The sequence below is a fragment of the Panthera onca genome, chromosome E1 (assembly GCF_046562875.1).
Source record: "Panthera onca isolate mPanOnc1 chromosome E1, mPanOnc1 haplotype 2, whole genome shotgun sequence".
Taxonomy (NCBI): domain Eukaryota; kingdom Metazoa; phylum Chordata; class Mammalia; order Carnivora; family Felidae; genus Panthera; species Panthera onca.
Genome location: NC_138352.1, coordinates 15,447,915 through 15,467,576, shown reverse-complemented (window position 1 = coordinate 15,467,576; position 19,662 = coordinate 15,447,915). Strand labels below are relative to the sequence as shown.

The 19,662-nt window shown below is 68.8% G+C and overlaps 1 protein-coding gene across 3 annotated transcripts; it reads left to right on the top strand.

Annotated features, from left to right (window-relative positions):
• The first annotated feature begins 777 nt into the window (after positions 1 to 777).
• Positions 778 to 19,222, top strand: FASN (fatty acid synthase). 3 transcript variants are annotated; one of them, XM_078437977.2, is made up of 42 exons: positions 778 to 991; positions 2,658 to 2,817; positions 3,566 to 3,718; positions 4,877 to 5,050; positions 5,150 to 5,350; positions 5,490 to 5,612; positions 5,699 to 5,814; positions 5,925 to 6,059; positions 6,678 to 7,140; positions 7,232 to 7,419; positions 7,586 to 7,775; positions 8,521 to 8,615; positions 8,726 to 8,860; positions 8,945 to 9,148; positions 9,334 to 9,449; positions 9,713 to 9,888; positions 9,972 to 10,163; positions 10,247 to 10,327; positions 10,446 to 10,625; positions 10,856 to 11,035; positions 11,115 to 11,318; positions 11,795 to 12,099; positions 12,399 to 12,791; positions 12,873 to 13,037; positions 13,120 to 13,238; positions 13,348 to 13,502; positions 13,648 to 13,851; positions 14,026 to 14,176; positions 14,260 to 14,438; positions 14,546 to 14,665; positions 14,839 to 14,961; positions 15,086 to 15,309; positions 15,413 to 15,614; positions 15,721 to 15,872; positions 15,983 to 16,074; positions 16,261 to 16,412; positions 16,507 to 16,752; positions 16,992 to 17,180; positions 17,500 to 17,730; positions 17,854 to 18,077; positions 18,169 to 18,267; positions 18,403 to 19,222. In XM_078437977.2, exons 2-42 carry the CDS (start codon positions 2,691 to 2,693, stop codon positions 18,790 to 18,792), a joined length of 7,548 nt encoding a protein of 2,515 aa, XP_078294103.2. In that variant the 5' UTR covers positions 778 to 991; positions 2,658 to 2,690; the 3' UTR covers positions 18,793 to 19,222. The 3 variants fall into 3 exon arrangements, with proteins under 3 accessions (XP_078294103.2, XP_078294101.2, XP_078294102.2); XM_078437975.2 differs by having other exon boundaries at positions 877 to 991; positions 2,684 to 2,817; XM_078437976.2 differs by having other exon boundaries at positions 883 to 991; positions 2,689 to 2,817.
• The last annotated feature ends 440 nt before the right edge of the window (positions 19,223 to 19,662 follow it).

The window sequence follows — 19,662 nt, the reverse complement described above, 5'->3', positions numbered from 1 at the left end:
CGTGGGGGCGAGTGGCCACGTGCGCGCGCGGGTACCTCTGCCCGTTGGAGGGGGGGCCTTTGTTCGCACCGCGCCAATTGGTGTCCGTGCCACGCCCCACCCCGCGGACTCCGGGAGCCAGAGGGGCGCGCGCGCGCCGGCCCGCGAGGTTGGGGAGGCCTGGCCACGCCGCGCTGCGGTGACCGGCAGTGACCCCGCCCGGGGCGCCCTCGGCAGGGGTCAACGACCGCCGCGCCGCCCGGCCCATCACCCTATCGCTTAGCAACGCCCACTCGTGCGCAGCCATTGGGCCGGCGCGCACGCCCCCGGCCCCCGATTGGCCGCGGCGACGAGAGGGTCCCGCCCACCCCCACCCCCATCCCCCCGGCCCGGTTCCGCGCGGCCAGATCCGGGGCCCGTCCGTCCTTCCGTCCTCTCGGGGGTCCGGCCGGCCCCGAACGTGCCCCCACGATGACCCCACAGTGGCCCAAGCACATCCCCGCCCAACTTCACCCGCGCGGCGCGCACACGTGGCCCCCGCGGCCCGAGGACGGGGGGCGGCCCCGGGAGGGGGCGGGGGCCTGCCGCGGGCTCAATCCCCTGCGCTTGCGCGTGCGCCGCCGGCGGTTCCGCGCCACGGGCCCTGGGGGCGGGGCACGGAAGCCGGGGGCGGGGGTGATGCGGAGCCCCCCGTGGCGCCCCCCGGGCGCCGGGTCCCCCAGCCCTGCGCGCCCCCGCGCCAGGTCCCGGCGGCGCGGCGGCGCGCCGCATCACCCCACTGGCGGCGGCGCGCCGGGTCCCGGGGCGCAGCCCCGACGCTCATTGGCCTGGGCGGCGCAGCCAAGCTGTCAGCCCATGTGGCGTGTCCGCGCGGGGACGGCCGCGGTTAAATAGAGTCGGCGCCGGCCTAGAGGGAGCCAGAGAGACGGCAGCGGCCCGGCTTCCCCTCCGCCGCCGCGCTCCATCCTCGCGCCCCGCCGCCCGCTCCGCCCGCCACCCGCGCCCAGACCAGGTATGAGCGGCACGGCCGGGCTCGGGGCCCGGGGGACGCCCGAGGGGAGAGGTCGGCCGGCCAGGTCGCGGGCTCCGAGTCCGAGTCCCCGGCCTGGGTGATCGGGGCGCCGGCTTCGGGCGCCCGGAGGCCCGGCGGGGCAGGTGGGCGATGGCGAGGGGCGCACGCCCGGGCGCCGCGAACAGCCATTTTGGTTGCGGGCTGGGCCACGCGGGCTTGGCCGCCGACCCGTTCCGCCCGCGGCATCCCCCGCGCCCGGTGCCGGAGGGACGCGGCCCAGCGCGATCCAGGACTCCGGGAGCACGGCGGGGGTGGGGGGGGCACCAGTCTCCATCACGTGGGCGCCGCGCGGAACCCCGAAGTTCTGGAGGGCGGGCTGGCGGTGGCGGCGGGGCGAGGTCGGCGCCGCGGGGTCTCCAGCCCCTGCCCGGGCCGCGCCGGACTCGGCGTGAATAGCAAGTAGGGAGAACAGCGGGCGCGCTCAGGGGGAAGCTGCCGCCCGGGCGCTGGAGCCTCCGGGCCGCCAAAGGGCTCTTTATTCAGCGCCGGGGGTGGGGGCTCCCTCCCGGCCGGGACTCGGGGCTGCCGCGCCGCCCAAGGAAGACGCTGCTTTCGGCTCACGCGCCCTTGCTCAGAGGGACCCGGAGACCCGGGAGGGCGGCGGGCTGCCGTGCCTGCCGCTCATTAGTGCCACGAGGCCTTCGGGCCTTGGCGGAAGTTGCCAGAGTAACTCTGGCCTTGCACCCTTCTTCAGGGGCTGTCCAGGGGCCCCGTTCCTGGACCCCTAAGCCCAGGGTGGCCTGGGCTTTCTCTGCAGGGGGGGCCTCGGGGACCTTAGTCCGGATGGCCAGGCAGGCTGTGTGGAGTTAGGCCAGCAGTGTCCCTTTGCCTCCTCACCTGCACAGGTGTGCGGGCCTGGGCAGCACTTGCAGGCCAGAACCAGGAACGGTTCTGCCTGCTGGAGGGGCTAGACTGGCTGGGTGGGCCCAACTCTGGGCAGGGGCCGTCTTTTCCCCAGAGCCCTTCGAGGTTTAGGTGCAGTTTGAGGGCTGCCCTGAGTGACAGTCGGCCCCTGCCCCCAGCATGGAGAGCGGCCTGGGATGCACTGGAGTGCAGGGCCCACTGGTTAGAGTGGGTCGGCGTTCCCCCACTGCCATATTTCCTTTCCTCAAATCTCGGTACCCTTTCTTTTTTGTTTGCTTAATTCACCGGGTTAGCTCTTAACAGATCGAGTGCCCAGCGGTCTTGTCTTAGGAGGAGTTCGGCCCTTCTGGGATGGCCTTGCCTGCTGCCCTCTGTGAGGCCCTCTCCCAGGAGCACCCCAGCGGCAGGTTGCAGAGGTCGCAGGGACTGTTGGGGTCCAGATATGAGGCAGCAGGGCCATGGGGGGGGGGGGTGGTCACCCCAGGCCAGGGCCCCAGAAGTGCCAGGCCAGTGCCAAAGGCCAGAGGGTCCAGTCGTCCCAGTGAAAAGTAGGGGCTGGCTGGACCAGTGTGGACTCCCCCATGCACCTGAGGCGTCTGTCCTGGCCAGCCCAGGGCGCAGGAGCTGGCCTCCTGGATCTTGGTCTCACCGCTCACAAACCCGTAGGTGGTGCTGTGGGGTTAGAAAGCCGGGGGAGAGGCTGCAGCCTGGTGGTCTGGCAGCCGGATATGACCAGCGCCAGGCCCCCACATTACTCCCCCTGCACAGAGCAGCCATGGAGGACGTTGTGATTGCTGGCATGTCCGGGAAGCTGCCCGAGTCGGAGAACATGGAGGAGTTCTGGGCCAACCTCATCGGCAGCGTGGACATGGTGACAGACGATGACAGGAGGTGGAAGGCAGGTGAGCGGGTGGTCCTGAGGCTCCCCTCCCACGTGGACGCCCCTCTCCTGTGCTTGCTGTGGGTGCAGCCTCCCGGCTGCCCGGAGCAGACCAGCTCCAGCCTGAGTCCCAGTCCTAACTGCGGAGCCTTGCTGCCCGGAGGGGCCTCGGAGCCGGGGACTGGGAGGCCGAGGGCCAACCCGGGTGTGCGTCCGCCCATGTCATAGTCAAGCCAGGTGATCTGCTGGGGGAGCAGAGCCGGGGTGAGGCCAGGCGGGGAAGGTGCTTCTGGCCCCGCCACCCACTACTCTGTCCCTGCCGGCCCACGAGTCCCGGGCCGTCAGATAAGACACCAGCTCTCTTGGGAAGCTGGTCTGACTCCCTCCCGCCCAGTAGGATTTTTTGCAGAGCGGCTCTACCTGATCTACGGGATGTGAGTCAGCACGGTAGAGTCTGGCCCGATCTCAACAGCCAGGCAACGGCAGGCCAGGCAGAGAGGGTCTCCAGCTAGGACAGCGGTGGGTTGGGGGAGGCACCGTCCCCACTGTGCCCTGCTCTGAGGCCCGCCCAGTGGGTCCCCTTCTCAGAGCACGGCTGGGGTCTTAGTCGGCCACGTGGTGCCAGTGGCACCCCAGGCCCAGCAGCACTAGGCCCTGCTTCTGGGGCTGCTGCCTGGTCCCCCTGGAGAGCTTGCGGCCTCCCCATCACAGCAGGGACTTTGCTGTCGGTCACTCGGGGCCCACAGCCCTCCACCTACCTCTGTCTGCAGGACTCTACGGCCTGCCCAAGCGTACCGGCAAGCTAAAGGACCTGTCCAAGTTCGATGCCTCCTTCTTCGGGGTCCACCCAAAGCAGGCTCACACAATGGACCCCCAGCTGCGCTTGCTACTGGAGGTCACCTACGAGGCCATCCTGGATGGAGGTGGGTCCTCGGGAGGCCGCTGGCCAGCTGTGGCCACCTCAGGGCCGGGGGCCGGTCTCTGCAGTCCCCGCTCCCCCAGAAGACACGACAGCGTTACCCTTTCTCGCTTCTAAAAGCAACCCGTGCTCAGGCTAGAAGTGTCACAAAGCGCAGAAATCCAGGCAGAAGCAGAAGCCACCGTGGCTCTCCTGGGCCCTGGTCCAGGGCCAATGGTCTTGGGAGGTGTAGGCCTGTTAGCGGGTCGGGGGTTTCACAACTGCACACCAAGGTGTCCCTGACATGCCCAGGTGGCCCAGTTTCCTCCCTCCCCAACGTACAGCTGATCTCGGGGCCCCGGTGGAGTGCCAGGCAGGGCAGGAGGCGGGATGCTGCCCCCAGGACTCCCACTCTCCACTCCTCTCTCTGGGCCGTGTCTGGCCTTGGACGGGTACCTCAAGGCAGCTGTCCTTTGTCACGGGGAGCACACCTGTCCCTGCCGCCCCAGGGGCATGGAGAGGAGGCCAGCCATGTGGGTGTGGTGCCTCGGCAGGTGGGGGTGGGGGCCAGTCCTGGCCTTTCGGCTCTCTCACCCTGCAGCAGGTGCCGGCCGGGCCCGGGGCCCGACCTGCACACAGCACCTTGAGGCGAAGGACGGGCAGAGGCTTCCCACTGCCCGGACCCCACCCAGAGACCTTGGACGCCATTCCCCAGGGGCTGGCCAGGGTCCCTCCCTCCTTTCCCAGCCTGGACACTTAGCCTTTGTCTTCCTCTGTCTCCTTATCTCGGCCCGTCCTAGAGTAGGCTGCCCTTGGTGCTTGGGTGCTCATTGGTCATCGGGGCTTGCCAGACCCTGCTGGTGACACCAGGGGCCAGGGGAGTATCCTGGGGACAATGCTGCCTTCTGTCCTTACCTCCAGCTGTCTCTGGCCTCTGCCTAACCCCAGAGCCTGGAGCCCCATCTGTCCCTTGGGCCCCTGGTTCCTCGTGACCCACTTATCTGTCCTCAGCCCTACCTGGGCCGGCTGTCCTGCTCAGGCCCCTCCAGAGTTAGGCTGAGATGAGGTCCCCCCCACACCCAAGCCAGAGAGGCCGAGAGGTGAGGCCTCGCCCCTGGAGTGGGTGCGGGCTGGGTGCTCTCTAGCAGGCCTGGCTGCCAGGCTCTACCATTGTCTCCTGCAGGCATCAACCCGGCTACCCTGCGAGGGACACACACAGGCGTCTGGGTGGGTGTGAGTGGCTCGGAGGCCTCAGAGGCTCTGAGCCGAGACCCCGAGACTCTCCTGGGCTACAGCATGGTGGGCTGCCAGCGGGCTATGATGGCCAACCGCCTCTCCTTCTTCTTTGATTTTAAAGGTGGGTCCCCACCCGGCCCCTCCCGGCCTCTGGCTCCCCCCAGGAAGGGGGACTGGGGCGAGTGGTGGGGGGCGCCCTGTTAGAGCCTCTCGCTTGCAGGGCCCAGCATCGCTCTGGACACAGCCTGCTCCTCCAGCCTGCTGGCCCTTCAGAACGCCTACCAGGCCATCCGCAGGGGAGAGTGCCCCGCAGCCATCGTGGGCGGCCTCAACATCCTGCTCAAGCCCAACACCTCCGTGCAGTTCATGAAGCTCGGCATGCTGAGCCCCGACGGAACCTGCAAGGCCTTCGACGAGTCCGGTGAGCTGCGGGCGGGGGGTGAGGGGGCCGGCGGACGGTGCTCGCACCCCGGCTCCCATCTGACGCCAGCTCGCCCAGCTCCGCCCCGAGCTCCCGGCCTCGGGGGCCTGGCGCCAACACAGGTGTCCTCTGCCCTCAGGGGACGGCTACTGCCGTGCGGAGGCCGTGGTGGCCGTCCTGCTGACCAAGAAGTCCCTGGCCCGGCGTGTGTATGCCACCATCCTCAACGCCGGCACCAACACGGACGGCTGCAAGGAGCAAGGTGGGTGCGGCTGGGGGCCCGAGGGGCCAGGCCAGCCCACCGCAGGCGGTCGGCGGCTGGGGACTGAGGCCTGGCTCTTCCCGCAGGTGTGACCTTCCCCTCCGGGGAGGCGCAAGAACAGCTCATCCGCTCGCTGTACGAGCCGGCTGGGTTGAGCCCAGAGTCCCTCGAGTATATCGAAGCCCACGGCACAGGGACCAAGGTGAGAGCCACATCCACGCCTCGGTCCTAAGAGGCGCCTAGGTGGGGTCCACGCCTCGCTCCTAAGAGGCGCCCAGGTGGGGTCCTGACCTTCCCTTTTGTCCTCTGCAGGTGGGGGACCCCCAGGAGCTGAACGGCATCGCCCAAGTCCTGTGTTCCTCCCGCCAGGAGCCCCTGCTGATCGGGTCCACCAAGTCGAACATGGGGCACCCGGAGCCCGCTTCAGGGCTCGCGGCTCTGGCCAAGGTGGGTGGGCTGGTCTGGAGCCATCCCGCGTGCCAGGCAAGGCTGTGCCGTGGGGTGCCGGCCATCGAGGCCCGGACAGCAGGGCACGAGTATAGGACAGGTCTTTACCCTGGCTCCCTGTGGGTCAGACCCTCAGCTAGGTGAAGTGGCTGGGACGCCCCCAGACAGGTGCCCCATCCTTCACCCCCCCTCCTCCCCCCGCCGCTGCCGCCGGTCCCACAGCCTCCTCACCAGCCAGTGGGGGCTGGGTGGTCTGTGGGGAGACCAAGCAGTGGTAGTTTCCGGGTATGGTGGGGGCTTCCTGACGCTCTCAGCTCCTTCGGGCTGACACAGGAATCTGTTTGTAGTTCCTGCAAGGATCGGGACTAGGGGTGAGGCCTGGGAGGGGCCTTTGTGTCCAGGTCCCCTAGCCCATCAGCCTGGAGGGTCAGTGGGGCCCCAGGTGAAGGCACAAGGCCCAGAGAGGGGAAGGGGCGTGTGGTTAGGTCACCGGGTCCCTCTGTCACGGCAGGGTGAATGTGGGGGGCAGGGCCTGTAGTGTGGTCTCAGGAGGGGGAACCCCCGCCCCAGGTAGGGAGTGTGAGGTCAGCCGCCCCACCAACTCCGAGCCACCCACAGGTGCTGCTGTCCCTGGAGCATGGGCTCTGGGCCCCCAACCTGCACTTCCGGAGCCCGAACACCGAGATCCCCGCGCTCCAGGACGGACGGCTGCAGGTGGTGCAGCAGCCCCTGCCCGTCCGCGGAGGCAACGTGTGTATCAATTCGTTCGGCTTCGGCGGCTCCAACGTGCACGTCATTCTCCAGCCCAATCCGCGGCTGCCCTTGGCCCCCGCCCGGCACGCCTCTCTGCCCCGTCTGCTGCGGGCCAGCGGACGCACCCCGGAGGCCGTGCACTGCCTGCTGGAGCAAGGCCACCGGCACAGCCAGGACCTGGCCTTCGTGAGCATGCTCAATGACATCGCGGCCATCCCCCCCACCGCCATGCCCTTCCGGGGCTACACCGTGCTGGGTGGCAAGGGCGGCAGCCAGGAGGTACAGCAGGTGGCCGCTGGCAAGCGTCCGCTCTGGTTCATCTGCTCGGGTGAGGACCCTGCTCCCCAGGCCCTCCCCGGCGGGTGCGCGGGTGGTCAGGGCTGCGCGGCCCCCACCCCTGACGCCTCTCGCTGGAACAGGGATGGGCGCACAGTGGTGCGGGATGGGATTGAGCCTCATGCGCCTGGGCAGCTTCCGGGACTCCATCCTGCGCTCCGACGAGGCCGTGAAGCCCTTGGGACTGCAGGTGTCTGAGCTGCTGCTGAGCACAGACGAGGCCACCTTTGATGACATCGTCCACGCCTTCGTGAGCCTCACCGCCATCCAGGTGCACCTGCGGGGCCTGGGGGCCGGTGGGCAGGACGAGAAACCGTGGGGAGGGGAGCGGGCACCGGGCTTGACAAGGCTGCTGTGACCGTGCATGTGGCCAGCCTGGTGTCCCCAGGACTGGCATGATGTGTTGTGTTCCACCCCCCCCCCAACCCCACCCCCAGATCGCCCTCATAGACCTGCTGAACTCCATGGGTCTGCGGCCCGACGGAATCATCGGGCACTCCCTGGGTGAGGTGGCCTGCGGCTACGCAGATGGCTGCCTTTCTCAGGAGGAGGCCATCCTCGCCGCCTACTGGAGGGGCCAGTGCATCAAGGAGACCAACATCCCACCGGGGACCATGGCGGCCGTCGGTGGGTGTCCCCGCACGGTCCCCCATCCCGTGTGGCCCACAGCCTTAAGGGTGTCCAGGGAGGTCTGTCTTCCTAGCACTCCTGGTACTCACGCTGGGCAGAGGCGGGGTCCTGGGGGGGCCACGCTGGCCGCCGTCCTCAGAGCAGAGTGACAGACCCCAGCACCCTTTCAGGACCCGCCGTAGTGGCCTCCCACGCACCCTGGCCTTGACATCTAGCACGTTTACTGAGGCGCGTTTGTAAATGCTGGTGCCGTTTCCACGCGCCTGAGCTGAAGCCAGGTGGGGACAGCTCTCCCCTCGTATACACACACACACACACACACACACACACGAAGCCCCAGGGTTGTCGGGATGGTTGGTCCTGGCTCTCCTCCGCCGGCATCTATTCCTGGAGGCTTCAGGGGAAGGGGCGGACGTGATCATGCCTCGGGCAGGCTGGGCTGTGATGCCTCGGGCAGGCTGGGAGGGGCACCTCAGAGAGCCACCGCCCTAAAGAGCTGGCAGGAGAGGTGTTAGGAGCCCAGACCTAACTCCCAGGCCCGCTCCTGGCCTGTGGGGCACCAGGGAGGACACCTTCCCCTGAGATCAAACACAGCAGGAGTGAGAGCGGCCCATAAAGGCACCGCTCCGCGGCTGTCATTACCATACCCCTGTCATTAGGGCCCGCCCTGGGCAGTGTCTTGCTCTCGGGCAGGGCCCCCTGGCTCCCCGCAGCTGCCCCCTGAGGCCGTCCCTGCCCACAGGCTTGTCCTGGGAGGAGTGTAAGCAGCGCTGCCCCCCTGGTGTCGTGCCCGCCTGCCACAATTCTGAGGACACAGTGACCATCTCGGGACCGCAGGTGGGGCCTAGGAGGCGAGGCTTGTCCCCAAGTCCCTGCTCCGTCCCTCAGGCGCCCTGGGGGGACGGCCCAGATCCACTCGTCCAGCCCCCTGACATCTCCGTCCCTAGGCCGAGGTGGCTGCATTCGTGGCGGAGCTGAAGCAGGAGGGTGTGTTTGCCAAGGAGGTGCGGACGGGCGGCATGGCCTTCCACTCCTACTTCATGGACTCCATCGCCCCCACATTGCTTCAGGCCCTCAAGAAGGTGGGCTGGCCACCCTTGGGCTCCCCGGAGGCGGGGGCTCCCGGAGGCAGGGCAGCAGAGGCCTGACCCACGTCCTGTGCACAGGTGATCCGGGAGCCGCGGCCCCGCTCGGCACGCTGGCTCAGTACCTCCATCCCCGAGGCCCAGTGGCAGGGCAACCTGGCCCGCACGTTCTCGGCGGAGTATAACGTCAACAATCTGGTGAGCCCCGTGCTGTTCCAGGAGGCGCTGTGGCACGTGCCCGGGGACGCCGTGGTGTTGGAGATCGCCCCCCACGCCCTGCTGCAGGTGCGCACTGGTGGGAACCGGGGTGAGGGCAGCAGTCTTGGCGCGTTGGGGCCAGCGGCCAAGAGAAGCCGATGGCCTGGGCCCCGGGGGCAGGGGGACCCAGTCAGGAAGGCCAAGCCTGTCTGCCGGGCCCGGGGGTCAGCGGGGGACCGAGTCAGGAAGGCCAAGCCCGTCTGCTCTCCCAGGCCGTCCTCAAGAGAGGCCTGAAGTCCAGCTGTACCATCATCCCTCTGATGAAGAAGGACCAAAGAGACAACCTGGAGTTCTTCCTCAGCAACGTGGGCAAGTTGCATCTGCTGGGGTGAGTCGGCCGCCCCTGCTGGGGGACCGGGGGTCTGGGCGGGGGTGCGTCCATTCCAGGCTTGTCCCCCATAACGAGGTGTGTTAACCAGGCCGCAGAGTGAGGTCTTCCCCGGGAAGTGGGCTGGCAGGTGCCGAGCCCTCGCCCTACCCTGGCCTTGCCCCGGGTCTTCTGGGAGACGGCTGGCCGTGGGTAGGACAAGGTAGCCCCAGGCAAGGCCACCTGGCCTGGGCGAGCCCCTCAAACCTTTGCCCCACCCACAGCTTCGATGTCAACCCCAATGGCCTGCTTCCACCCGTGGAGTTCCCGGTGCCCCGGGGCACTCCTCTCATCTCCCCTCACATCAAGTGGGACCACAGTCAGACCTGGGACGTCCCCACCGCCAAGGACTTCCCCAGCGGCTCCAGTGGCTCCTCTGCCTCCACCGTCTGCAACATCAGTGAGTCGGGGCTGAGGGGGGGCGGGGGGGGGGGGCGAGGGTGCTCCCTCCTGGGCACCGGCACTAAGGCCCGGCCCGTGCAGGCATCAGCCCTGAATCCCCTGACCACTATCTGGTGGACCACTGCATCGACGGCCGCGTCCTCTTCCCCGCCACCGGCTACCTGTGCCTGGTCTGGAAGACTCTGGCACGGACCTTGAGTCAAAACATGGAACAAGTACCCGTGGTGTTTGAGGACGTGACACTGCACCAGGCTACTGTCCTACCCAAGACCGGTGAGACGGGCTGGCCGCCAGGGCCGGGGTGGGAGGGCTGGCCGCTGACCCCCACCGCTGATCTCCCGCCTTGCCGTCCCTAGGGACCGTGCCCTTGGAAGTGCGGCTGCTACAGGCTTCCCGTACCTTCGAGGTGTCTGAGAACGGCAACCTGATAGTGAGCGGTGAGCAGATGGTGCCTGGCCCGGCTGCAGGGTCTCCACTGGGCTTGGCCTCCGAGGGGACCCTTGGCTGCCAGCTCCACTCCACCCGCCCACAGGCTCTCCTGTCCCCCACCTGTAGGGAAGGTTTACCAGTGGGAGGACCCCGACGCCAAGCTGTTCGACAGCCGGGACGGCCCGGACACCACGGACCCCACAGCTACGTTCCACCTGAGCCAGAGGGACGTGTACAAAGAGTTGAGGCTGCGTGGCTATGACTACGGCCCTCACTTTCAAGGCATCCTCGAGGCCAACCTCGAAGGTAGGGTGCCAGATCCCCCCTCGACACTCCAGGAATGGGCCCCAGGGCCACCTCCCTTAGGGCCGGACCAAGCCTGACCTGCCACCCGGCCTCCAGGTGCCCAAGCCGCGTGGAGAGAGGGCTGTTCTGGGTGTGAGGGGCCACCAAGGGCGCCTGGGTCAAGGCATGCGGGGGAGAGGGTGCCGTGAGCCTGAGGCCTGCCCAGCCAAACTGACGGCCCCTCTCCACAGGCAACGCGGGCCGGCTGCTGTGGAAGAACAACTGGGTGACGTTCCTGGATGCCATGCTGCAGACATCCATCCTGGGCCTGGCCCAGTGCGGCCTGCGTCTGCCCACCCGCATCACCTCTGTCCACATCGACCCCGCCACCCACCAGCGCAGGGTGTACTCGCTGCAGGGCGAGGCCCAAGGTAGCCCCGCGCCCCAGTGCCCGCACCCCTGTGTCCCTGCACTGGGCACTGCCCGTGCTCACTCAGCCTTTCTCTGCAGCGGTCAACGTGGTGGTGAACAGTTGTCTGAACAGCACGGTGGCCGGCGGCGTCCTCATCTCGGGCCTCCACGCCTCGATGGCCCCACGGCGGCAGCAGGAGCAGTTTGCGCCCATCCTGGAGAAGTTCTGTTTCACGCCGCACACGGAGGAGGGGCTCCTGGCTGGAGACACGGCCCTGCAGGAGGGGCTGCAGCTGTGCAGGGGTGAGGCCCAGCCCCCCACCGGGACCCCGCCGTTGCTTGCAACCTGCTGCTCCCCAGGGGCCTCGACTTGCCTCCTCGAGAGGCTCCTGGACTTCAGGGAGAGCACAGGGAGCCAGGATGGATTCGGGCCACCCCCACCCCAGCTGTGTCCCGGCCAGCCGCCTGGGTGTGATGCCCACGGTGGGGCCCGGCCCCACAGCCCACCCCCTGTGGAGTGCTCGCACCCATGCAGATAGCTGGGGGGTGGTTGGTGGGCTGGGTGCAGCTGGGGAGGTCAGGGTCCCGAGGCCACTCTCTGTGGGGCTCACACCTCTATGGGGAGCACGGCCCCCTTGAACCCCTCGGGAGGCTACTAGCTCCTAGCCCTAGAGGGCCGGACTGCCCAGGCAGTGGGCATTTGCTGTGGGGGCGGGGGGAGGGGGCTCGGGGAACACTGGCCCAGCTGAGACCCCTGTCCGGTGCCCGTCCCTCCCCAGGGCTGGCACGGGCGCTGCAGACCAAGGTGGCCCAGCAGGGGCTGAAGATGGTGGTGTCTGGGCTGGACGGGGCCCAGGCCCCCCAGGAGCCTCCAAAGCAAGGCCTGCCCCGGCTGCTGGTGGCCGCCTGCCAGCTGCAGCTCAACGGGGGCCTCCAGCTGGAGCTGGGCCAGCTGCTGGCCCAACAGAGGCCCCTGCTGCAGGACGACCCCCTGCTCAGCGGCCTCCTCGCTTCCCCGGCGCTCAAAGCCTGCGTGGACACCGCCCTGGAGAACATGCCCAGCCTCAAGATGAAGGTCGTGGAGGTGGGTGCCCGTCCGGACAGCCCAGCATAACGTGTGCGGGCCCAGGCTGGGCAGACCAGACCAGTCCGCGAGCTCGCCCGGTCAGAGGCCGTGCTGCCCTTCCGTCCTTTGCCGTCCTGCCCCGAGCGCCGAGCAGCGGGCTCGGAGAGGGGATTCCGTGGGCGCCGCAGACGGGGCTGACGCTAGCCGGCGGTCTCCTGGGCCAGGTCGGCGGGTGGGCCCTTCTGGCAGACGTCGCCGGCCTGCGTCGGGACGCCTGCCTGGTGGCGGCCGATCCAGGAAGCTGTCCCCACCTCCAGGTGCTGGCTGGCGATGGCCACCTGTATTCTCACATCCCGGCGCTGCTTAACACCCAGCCCATGCTGCAGCTGGAGTACACGGCCACTGACCGCCACCCTCAGGCCCTGGAGGCCGTGCAGGCCAAGCTGCAGCAGCACGGCATAGCCCAGGGCCAGTGGGACCCTGCAGACCCCGCCCCTGGCAGCCTGGGCTCAGCTGATCTCCTCCTGTGTAACTGTGCGGTGGCCAGCCTCGGTGACCCGGCCACGGCCGTTGGCAACATGGGGGCCGCTCTCAAGGAGGGCGGCTTCCTGCTGCTGCACGCTCTGCTCAAAGGACACCCCCTTGGAGAGACGGTCGCCTTCCTCACCTGCCCCGAGCCGCGGCGAGGCCAGCAGAGCCTCCTAAGCCAGGTGCAGGGGTGGGGCGGGGCCGGGAGGCCGGGGGTGGGGCCGGGGGGCGGGGCAAGCACTGACTGCTCCCCCCACGTGCAGGACGAGTGGGAGAGTCTGTTTGCCGGGGCGTCCCTGCACCTGGTGGCCCTGAAGAGGTCCTTCTACGGCTCTGTGCTCTTCCTGTGCCGTCGGCCGGTCCTACAGGACAGCCCTGTCTTCCTGCCTGTGGAGGACCCCAGTTTCCAGTGGGTGAACTCCCTGAAGGTCAGTCTCGGCTGGGCCCCCCAGCACCATGTGCCTGGGCCTGGGGACCCTCCCGGAGGCCAACCCCTCTGTCATCCTGCAGAACATTTTGGCCGACTCCTCCCAGCAGCCCGTGTGGCTAACAGCCACCAGCTGCCCCGACTCAGGCGTCGTGGGCTTGGTGAACTGTCTCCGCAGAGAGCCTGGCGGGCACCGGATTCGGTGAGGGACTCGACGCGGCTGCACGCCTTCTGCCCTCCTTCACCTTCCTGGTGCCCCCCCCCCAACCCCACCCCACGCAGCCTTGTCTCACCTGTGCGGCTGCCCACAGGTGCATCCTGGTGTCCAACCTCAGCAGCACGTCCCGCACCCCCAGTTTGGACCCCGGCTCCTCGGAGCTGCAGAAGGTGCTACGGGGGGACCTCGTGATGAATGTCTACCGAGACGGGGCCTGGGGGGCCTTCCGCCATTTCCCCCTGGAGCGTGGTGAGTCTCCCCCCTCCCCCCCCCCCCACCGGCTCCTTGCCTTGTAGCGGGGGGGGGGGGGGGCGGGGGGGTGCTGAGGAGGATGGGGGGCTGGAGACCCTGCCTGGGAAGCCCCCGTGGCAGCCCCGCCTCCTGTCACCCCCAGGCCTGCCAGAGGAGCAGACCGAGCACGCCTTCGTGAACGTCCTCACGCGGGGGGACCTCTCCTCCATCCGCTGGGTCTGCTCCCCTCTGCGTCACACCCAGCTCACCGGCCCCGGCGTCCAGCTCTGTGCCGTCCACTATGCCTCCCTCAACTTCAGAGATATCATGCTGGCCACGGGCAAGCTGTCCCCTGACGCCATCCCAGGTACGGGCCGGGTACCACGGCACAGCCAGGCCCAAATCTCCAGGTCAGCACCCGGGAGGAAGAGGGCTCCTTGCCCCGCCAGCGCTCAGCGACCTGAAGGCCACTCGGGCCTGAGCTTGTACCCTGGGCTCCCCTAGGGAGACGCACGGCTCACCCCCCACCGTCTGTCCCCAGGGAAGTGGGCCCTCCGCAACTGTTTGCTGGGCATGGAGTTCTCTGGCCGAGACGCCGGCGGCAAGCGTGTCATGGGGCTGGTGCCCGCTGAAGGCCTGGCTACCTCCGTCCTGCTCTCTCAGGACTTCCTGTGGGAGGTGCCCTCCAGCTGGTGAGTCTGTGGGGCTGCGAGTCCAGGGCCCCACGGCCACGGCTGAGGCTGTCCTGAGCTGACCCCTTGCGCCGTGCCCGCAGGACCCTAGAGGAGGCGGCTTCGGTGCCTGTGGTCTACGCCACCGCCTACTACTCGCTGGTGGTGCGGGGGCGCATGCAGCCCGGGGAGACGGTGCTCATCCACTCAGGCTCGGGCGGCGTGGGCCAGGCCGCCATCGCCATCGCCCTCAGCCTGGGCTGCCGCGTCTTCACTACCGTGGGTAGGTCCGCCGGCCCTCCAGGGAGCCCGGGGCTGCCCACCCCCCACCCCCGCCCCCCCGCCCCAGCCCTGCAGGCTGGCTCACCGGGACACGCCTCTGCCCGCCAGGGTCAGCCGAGAAGCGGGCGTACCTCCAGGCCAGGTTCCCCCAGCTCGACGACACCAGCTTCGCCAACTCCCGGGACACGTCCTTTGAACAGCACGTGCTGCGGCACACAGCAGGGAAGGGTGAGTGGCTCGAGGGCCTCCGGGGGCGTCCTCGGCACGTCCCTCTGTGTTCTCTGCCCACACCCCTGCCTTCTCCTCTCCCCTTCCTCACCGGCCCAGGCAGCGACAGGGCCTGGCCCTGCGGACCTGGGCCAGGTGTGATAGTGAGGACCCCTCTTCCCCCCACCCCCAAGGTGTGGACCTGGTCCTGAATTCTCTGGCAGAAGAAAAGCTACAGGCCAGCGTGCGGTGCCTGGCCCAGCATGGCCGGTTCCTGGAAATCGGCAAATTCGACCTTTCGAACAACCACCTGCTGGGTGAGGCGAGCAATGGACAGGGCGGGCGGGCGGGCGGGCAGGTGGCAAGAGGCCAGCGGGGGGAGGGGGTGCGGGGTCCACGGGGTAGGCTGTGGGCCGTGAGCCCTCCCGTCCATCCGCCCAGGCATGGCCGTCTTCCTGAAGAACGTGACCTTCCACGGGGTCCTGCTGGATTCGCTCATGGATGAAGGCGGGAACAGCTGGCAGGAGGTGGCTGCGCTGCTGAAGGCGGGCATCCGGGACGGCGTGGTGCAGCCCCTCAAGTGCACCGTGTTCCCCAAGGACCGGGTGGAGGACGCCTTCCGCTACATGGCCCAAGGGAAACACATCGGCAAAGTGGTCATCCAGGTGAGGAGGGGGCCCGGCTCCCCCGGCTCCCCCCCGCTCCCCCCGCTCCCCCCGCTCCAGCCCCAGGGGCAGCGCTCGAGCACGGCTGCTGCTCGGACTGCAGGTGCGCAGGGAGGAGCCGGAGGCGGTGCTGCGGGAGACGGGTCCCACCCTGATGGCCGCCGTGTCCAGGACCTACTGCCCGGCCCACAAGAGCTATGTCATCACCGGGGGCCTGGGCGGCTTCGGCCTGGAGCTGGCCCAGTGGCTTGTGCTGCGAGGGGCCCGGAAACTCGTGCTGACCTCTCGCTCTGGGATCCGCACAGGTGAGCAGGCCTGGGGCTGCAGGGGGCACCCGGTCAGCTCGGCCCTTGTGTGCTCTCCGGGTTAGGACCCCCGGTTGGCCCGACCCCACTGCCCTGTGTCCCACAGGCTACCAGGCCAAGCAGGTCCGTGAGTGGAGGCGCCAGGGCATACAGGTCCTGGTGTCCACCAGCAACGCCAGCTCGCTGGATGGGGCCCAGAGCCTCATCGATGAGGCCACGCAGCTGGGGCCCGTGGGAGGCGTCTTTAACCTGGCCGTGGTGAGTGTGATTCTGAAGGGGCCGGAGCCGGCCCCCCAGGGAAGGTTCTCCCAGGCCGAGCCTCCAAAGCCGTGAGGTGGGGGCAGGTGCTGAGGGTCCCTCGTCCCCAGGTCCTGAGAGACGCCATGCTGGAGAACCAAACCCCTGAGCTCTTTCAGGACGTCAACAGGCCCAAGTACAGCGGCACCGTGAACCTGGACAGGTGAGGCGGACGAGCCCCCGTCCCATCCCCATCCCCCGACACGGCCTTCCCACGGCCGCCCGGGGACCAGGCCACAGGCCTCCGTGGGGGCTCAGGGAAGCGGAAGCAGACGGGCAGGTGGGGACCCTTGGGCGCGTCGGCAGGTGGGCTGGGCCAGCCAGCAGGGTGTGACTCGAGCGCCCACAGGGTGACCCGAACTGCGTGCCCCGAGCTGGACTACTTTGTGGCCTTCTCCTCCGTGAGCTGCGGGCGCGGCAACGCCGGCCAGACCAACTATGGCTTCGCCAACTCCACCATGGAGCGCGTGTGTGAGAAGCGCCAGCACGACGGCCTCCCGGGTGAGCCCGTCCACTCCTCACCCAGCAGCCCCCACCTGCCGCTGCCCCCCCTCGGGCCCACACTCACCCCGGCCCCCCTGGCCCTGTCCCGTAGGCCTCGCCATTCAGTGGGGCGCCATCGGTGACGTGGGCATCATCCTGGAGTCCATGGGCTCCAACGATACGGTCATCGGCGGGACGCTGCCGCAGCGGATTGCCTCCTGCTTGGAGGTGCTGGACCTCTTCCTGAACCAGCCCCACCCCGTCCTGAGCAGCTTTGTGCTGGCCGAGAAGAAGGCCACTGCCCACAATGACGGCAGTGGCCGGCAGGACCCGATGGAGGCCGTGGCCCACATCCTGGGTGAGGGAGACGCCTTTCCACACTGGCAGACGCTCTGCTCCCCCGTGCCTCGGTTTCCCCGGCTTTAAGAGAGGCCCTGCCTTTTCGCCAAGGGAGGGACGGGCACCAGGGGTCCGCACAGAGCCGGGTGGGGGTTGCATGCCAACTGCAGTGACGCGGCCCTCGCTCCGGAGACCTGGCCCCTGAGGCGTCCGGCCCCGCTCCCCATCCCGAATTGCCAACCGAGCGCCTGTCCCCAGGCATCCGAGACTTGGCCACCGTCAACCTGGACAGCTCGCTGGCAGACCTGGGTCTGGACTCGCTCATGGGCGTGGAGGTGCGCCAGATGTTGGAGCGCGAGCACGACCTGGTGATGTCCATGCGGGACATCCGGCAGCTCACGCTCCGGAAGTTGCAGGAACTTTCCTCGAAGGCTGGCACAGCCAATGGTGCGTGACCGCAGGGAGAGCAGCTGGAGGAAGGGGAAGGCCCCTGGGCCACCGTGGCCCGAGCTCCTCTTACGGGGTCTGGGGCGCACGTGCCTCGAGTGGCACCAGGGCCCTTCGGTGCCATCGGCCCGTGGGCAGGTCAGGTTCGTCCATCTGGCCCCTTCCCGAGAGCCCTCAGTGGGGCCTAGTGCCGCCCACCCCCCACCCCAGTCCCGTAGCCTGGGTCAGCTGGGGGGGGGGGGGGGGGGGCGGGGGGGTGTTCACACGCCGGGGGACCTGTGTGCCCCTGGCCCTCCTTGACATCCGCCCCTCCTCGCAGAGCTGGCAGCCCCCACACCCAAGGAGGACACCCCTGCCGGCCAGCAGGCCCAGCTGAACCTCAGCACCCTGCTGGTGAACCCCGAGGGCCCGACCTTGACACGGCTCAACTCGGTGCAGAGCTCTGAGCGCCCCCTGTTCCTGGTGCACCCCATCGAGGGCTCCATCACTGTGTTCCACAGCCTGGCGTCCAAGCTCAGCATCCCCACCTACGGCCTACAGTGCACTCGAGGTGCGACCCGGCCAGCCGGGCTGTCTCCAGCCCCTGATGACGCGGGATGGCGTGCCTGTCCCCGCCCCTGCTCCCCGGGGGAGGCCCCTCCTGCCCATGGCTGAGCCTCCTTCTGCCCCACAGCCGCGCCCCTGGACAGCATCCAGAGTCTGGCCGCCTACTACATCGAGTGCATCAGGCAGGTGCAGCCGGAGGGGCCCTACCGCATCGCCGGCTATTCCTACGGGGCCTGCGTGGCCTTCGAGATGTGCTCGCAGCTGCAGGCCGCGCAGCAGGGCCCCACCCCCGCGCACAACAGCCTCTTCTTGTTCGACGGTTCGCACGCCTATGTGCTGGCCTACACGCAGGTGAGGGTCCCGGTGGGGGCGGCGGACTCCCGACCCCACCCCCAGGGTCCCGGCCCGGCCAGCGGCTCCAGCAGCCCCTCTTTCCCCGCAGAGCTACCGCGCGAAGCTGACCCCTGGCTGTGAGGCCGAGGCCGAGGCCGAGGCCATGTGCTTCTTCCTGCAGCAGTTCACCGACATGGAACACAACAGGGTGGGTCCCGGGAGCCGGCGGGGGGGGGGGGGGGGGGGGGGGCGGCAGCCCGGAAGCCCACCCTCCCCCACAGCACAGTCTCCGGGCCCCACCCCCGGCCCCGGGCAGCAGGTGGCTCAGAGACCCTTCCCGCAGGTGCTGGAGGCGCTGCTGCCCCTCGAGGGCCTGGAGGAGCGCGTGGCGGCCACCGTGGACTTGATCACGCGCAGCCACGCGGGCCTGGACCCCCGCGAGCTGAGCTTCGCGGCGCGCTCCTTCTACCACAAGCTGCGCGCGGCCGAGCAGTACACCCCCCGGGCCACCTACCACGGCAACGTGACGCTGCTGCGCGCCAAGACGGGCAGCGTGTACGGCGAGGGCCTGGGCGCCGACTACAACCTGTCCCAGGTGTGCGACGGCAAGGTGTCCGTGCACGTGATCGAGGGGGACCACCGCACGCTGCTGGAGGGCAGCGGCCTGGAGACTATCCTCAGCATCATCCACAGCTCCCTGGCCGAGCCGCGCGTCAGCGTCCGGGAGGGCTAAGCGCCCCGGGGCCCAGGGAGGGTCCTGCGGGTGGGACCGCCCGGCCCAGACCCCTGCCCACGGCCCGCCTCTCCTCCCCGCGCGACCGCGGGCCTGGGGCGGTGGGCGGATGGGGGGCTGCGCCGCCGACTCGGAGACCTGCCTCGGTCTGTGAAGAGTCGGCCTGGCCGCCGGCCGAGCAGAGCCTTGTGCGCCGCGCGGGGCCTGCCACACAGGCCTGTTCCTCGGTTCTCCATTTGATTCTCCTATTTATTGCGTCGCCCGGGAAACGCCAGGGCCTCGTCCACCCTGCGCAGGCCGGCGGCGCGGGAGCCCCAGCCCCGGGGCCCCCATGATGCAGGGGCCTGCGGAAGGGGGCAGCCCCGGGGACACCCGCCCTGTGTTCGTCTGTGTTCGTTTTTCAAAAACATGATTCAAATTGCTGCTGGAATTCTGGAATTTACTGTACCCGTCAGTGTAAAGAACCATGTCTGGATCCTGTTCGGTTTTTACACCAACCTGGTACAAGCTGCTGTCCCACAGAGCCCCCCCCGCCCCCCCAATTAAACCCACGTGAGCTCCAGCCTCCAGTCACCCTTTCTTCCCTCCTCTGACAGCTGCTGTGGGGCCAGTACCGTCCCCCCACGTCCCTGGGGTCCAGAGGGGATGGCCCCATGGTCCCCGTAGCCCCCTGCCCGCAGGACTGTGCTTATGCGTGCTCGGAGACAGGGACAGCACCAGGCTGCAGAAAGGCTGGACACCGCCTGTAGGGCTGGGGCGGGCGGGGCTTTGCCAGAGAAACAGAACCGGCAGGAGAGTCTTGTCCGCTATCGTTGGGGGCGTTCAAAAGATCAGCCGGGGCAATTTTTGGATTGTTCCTGGGCTTCTGGT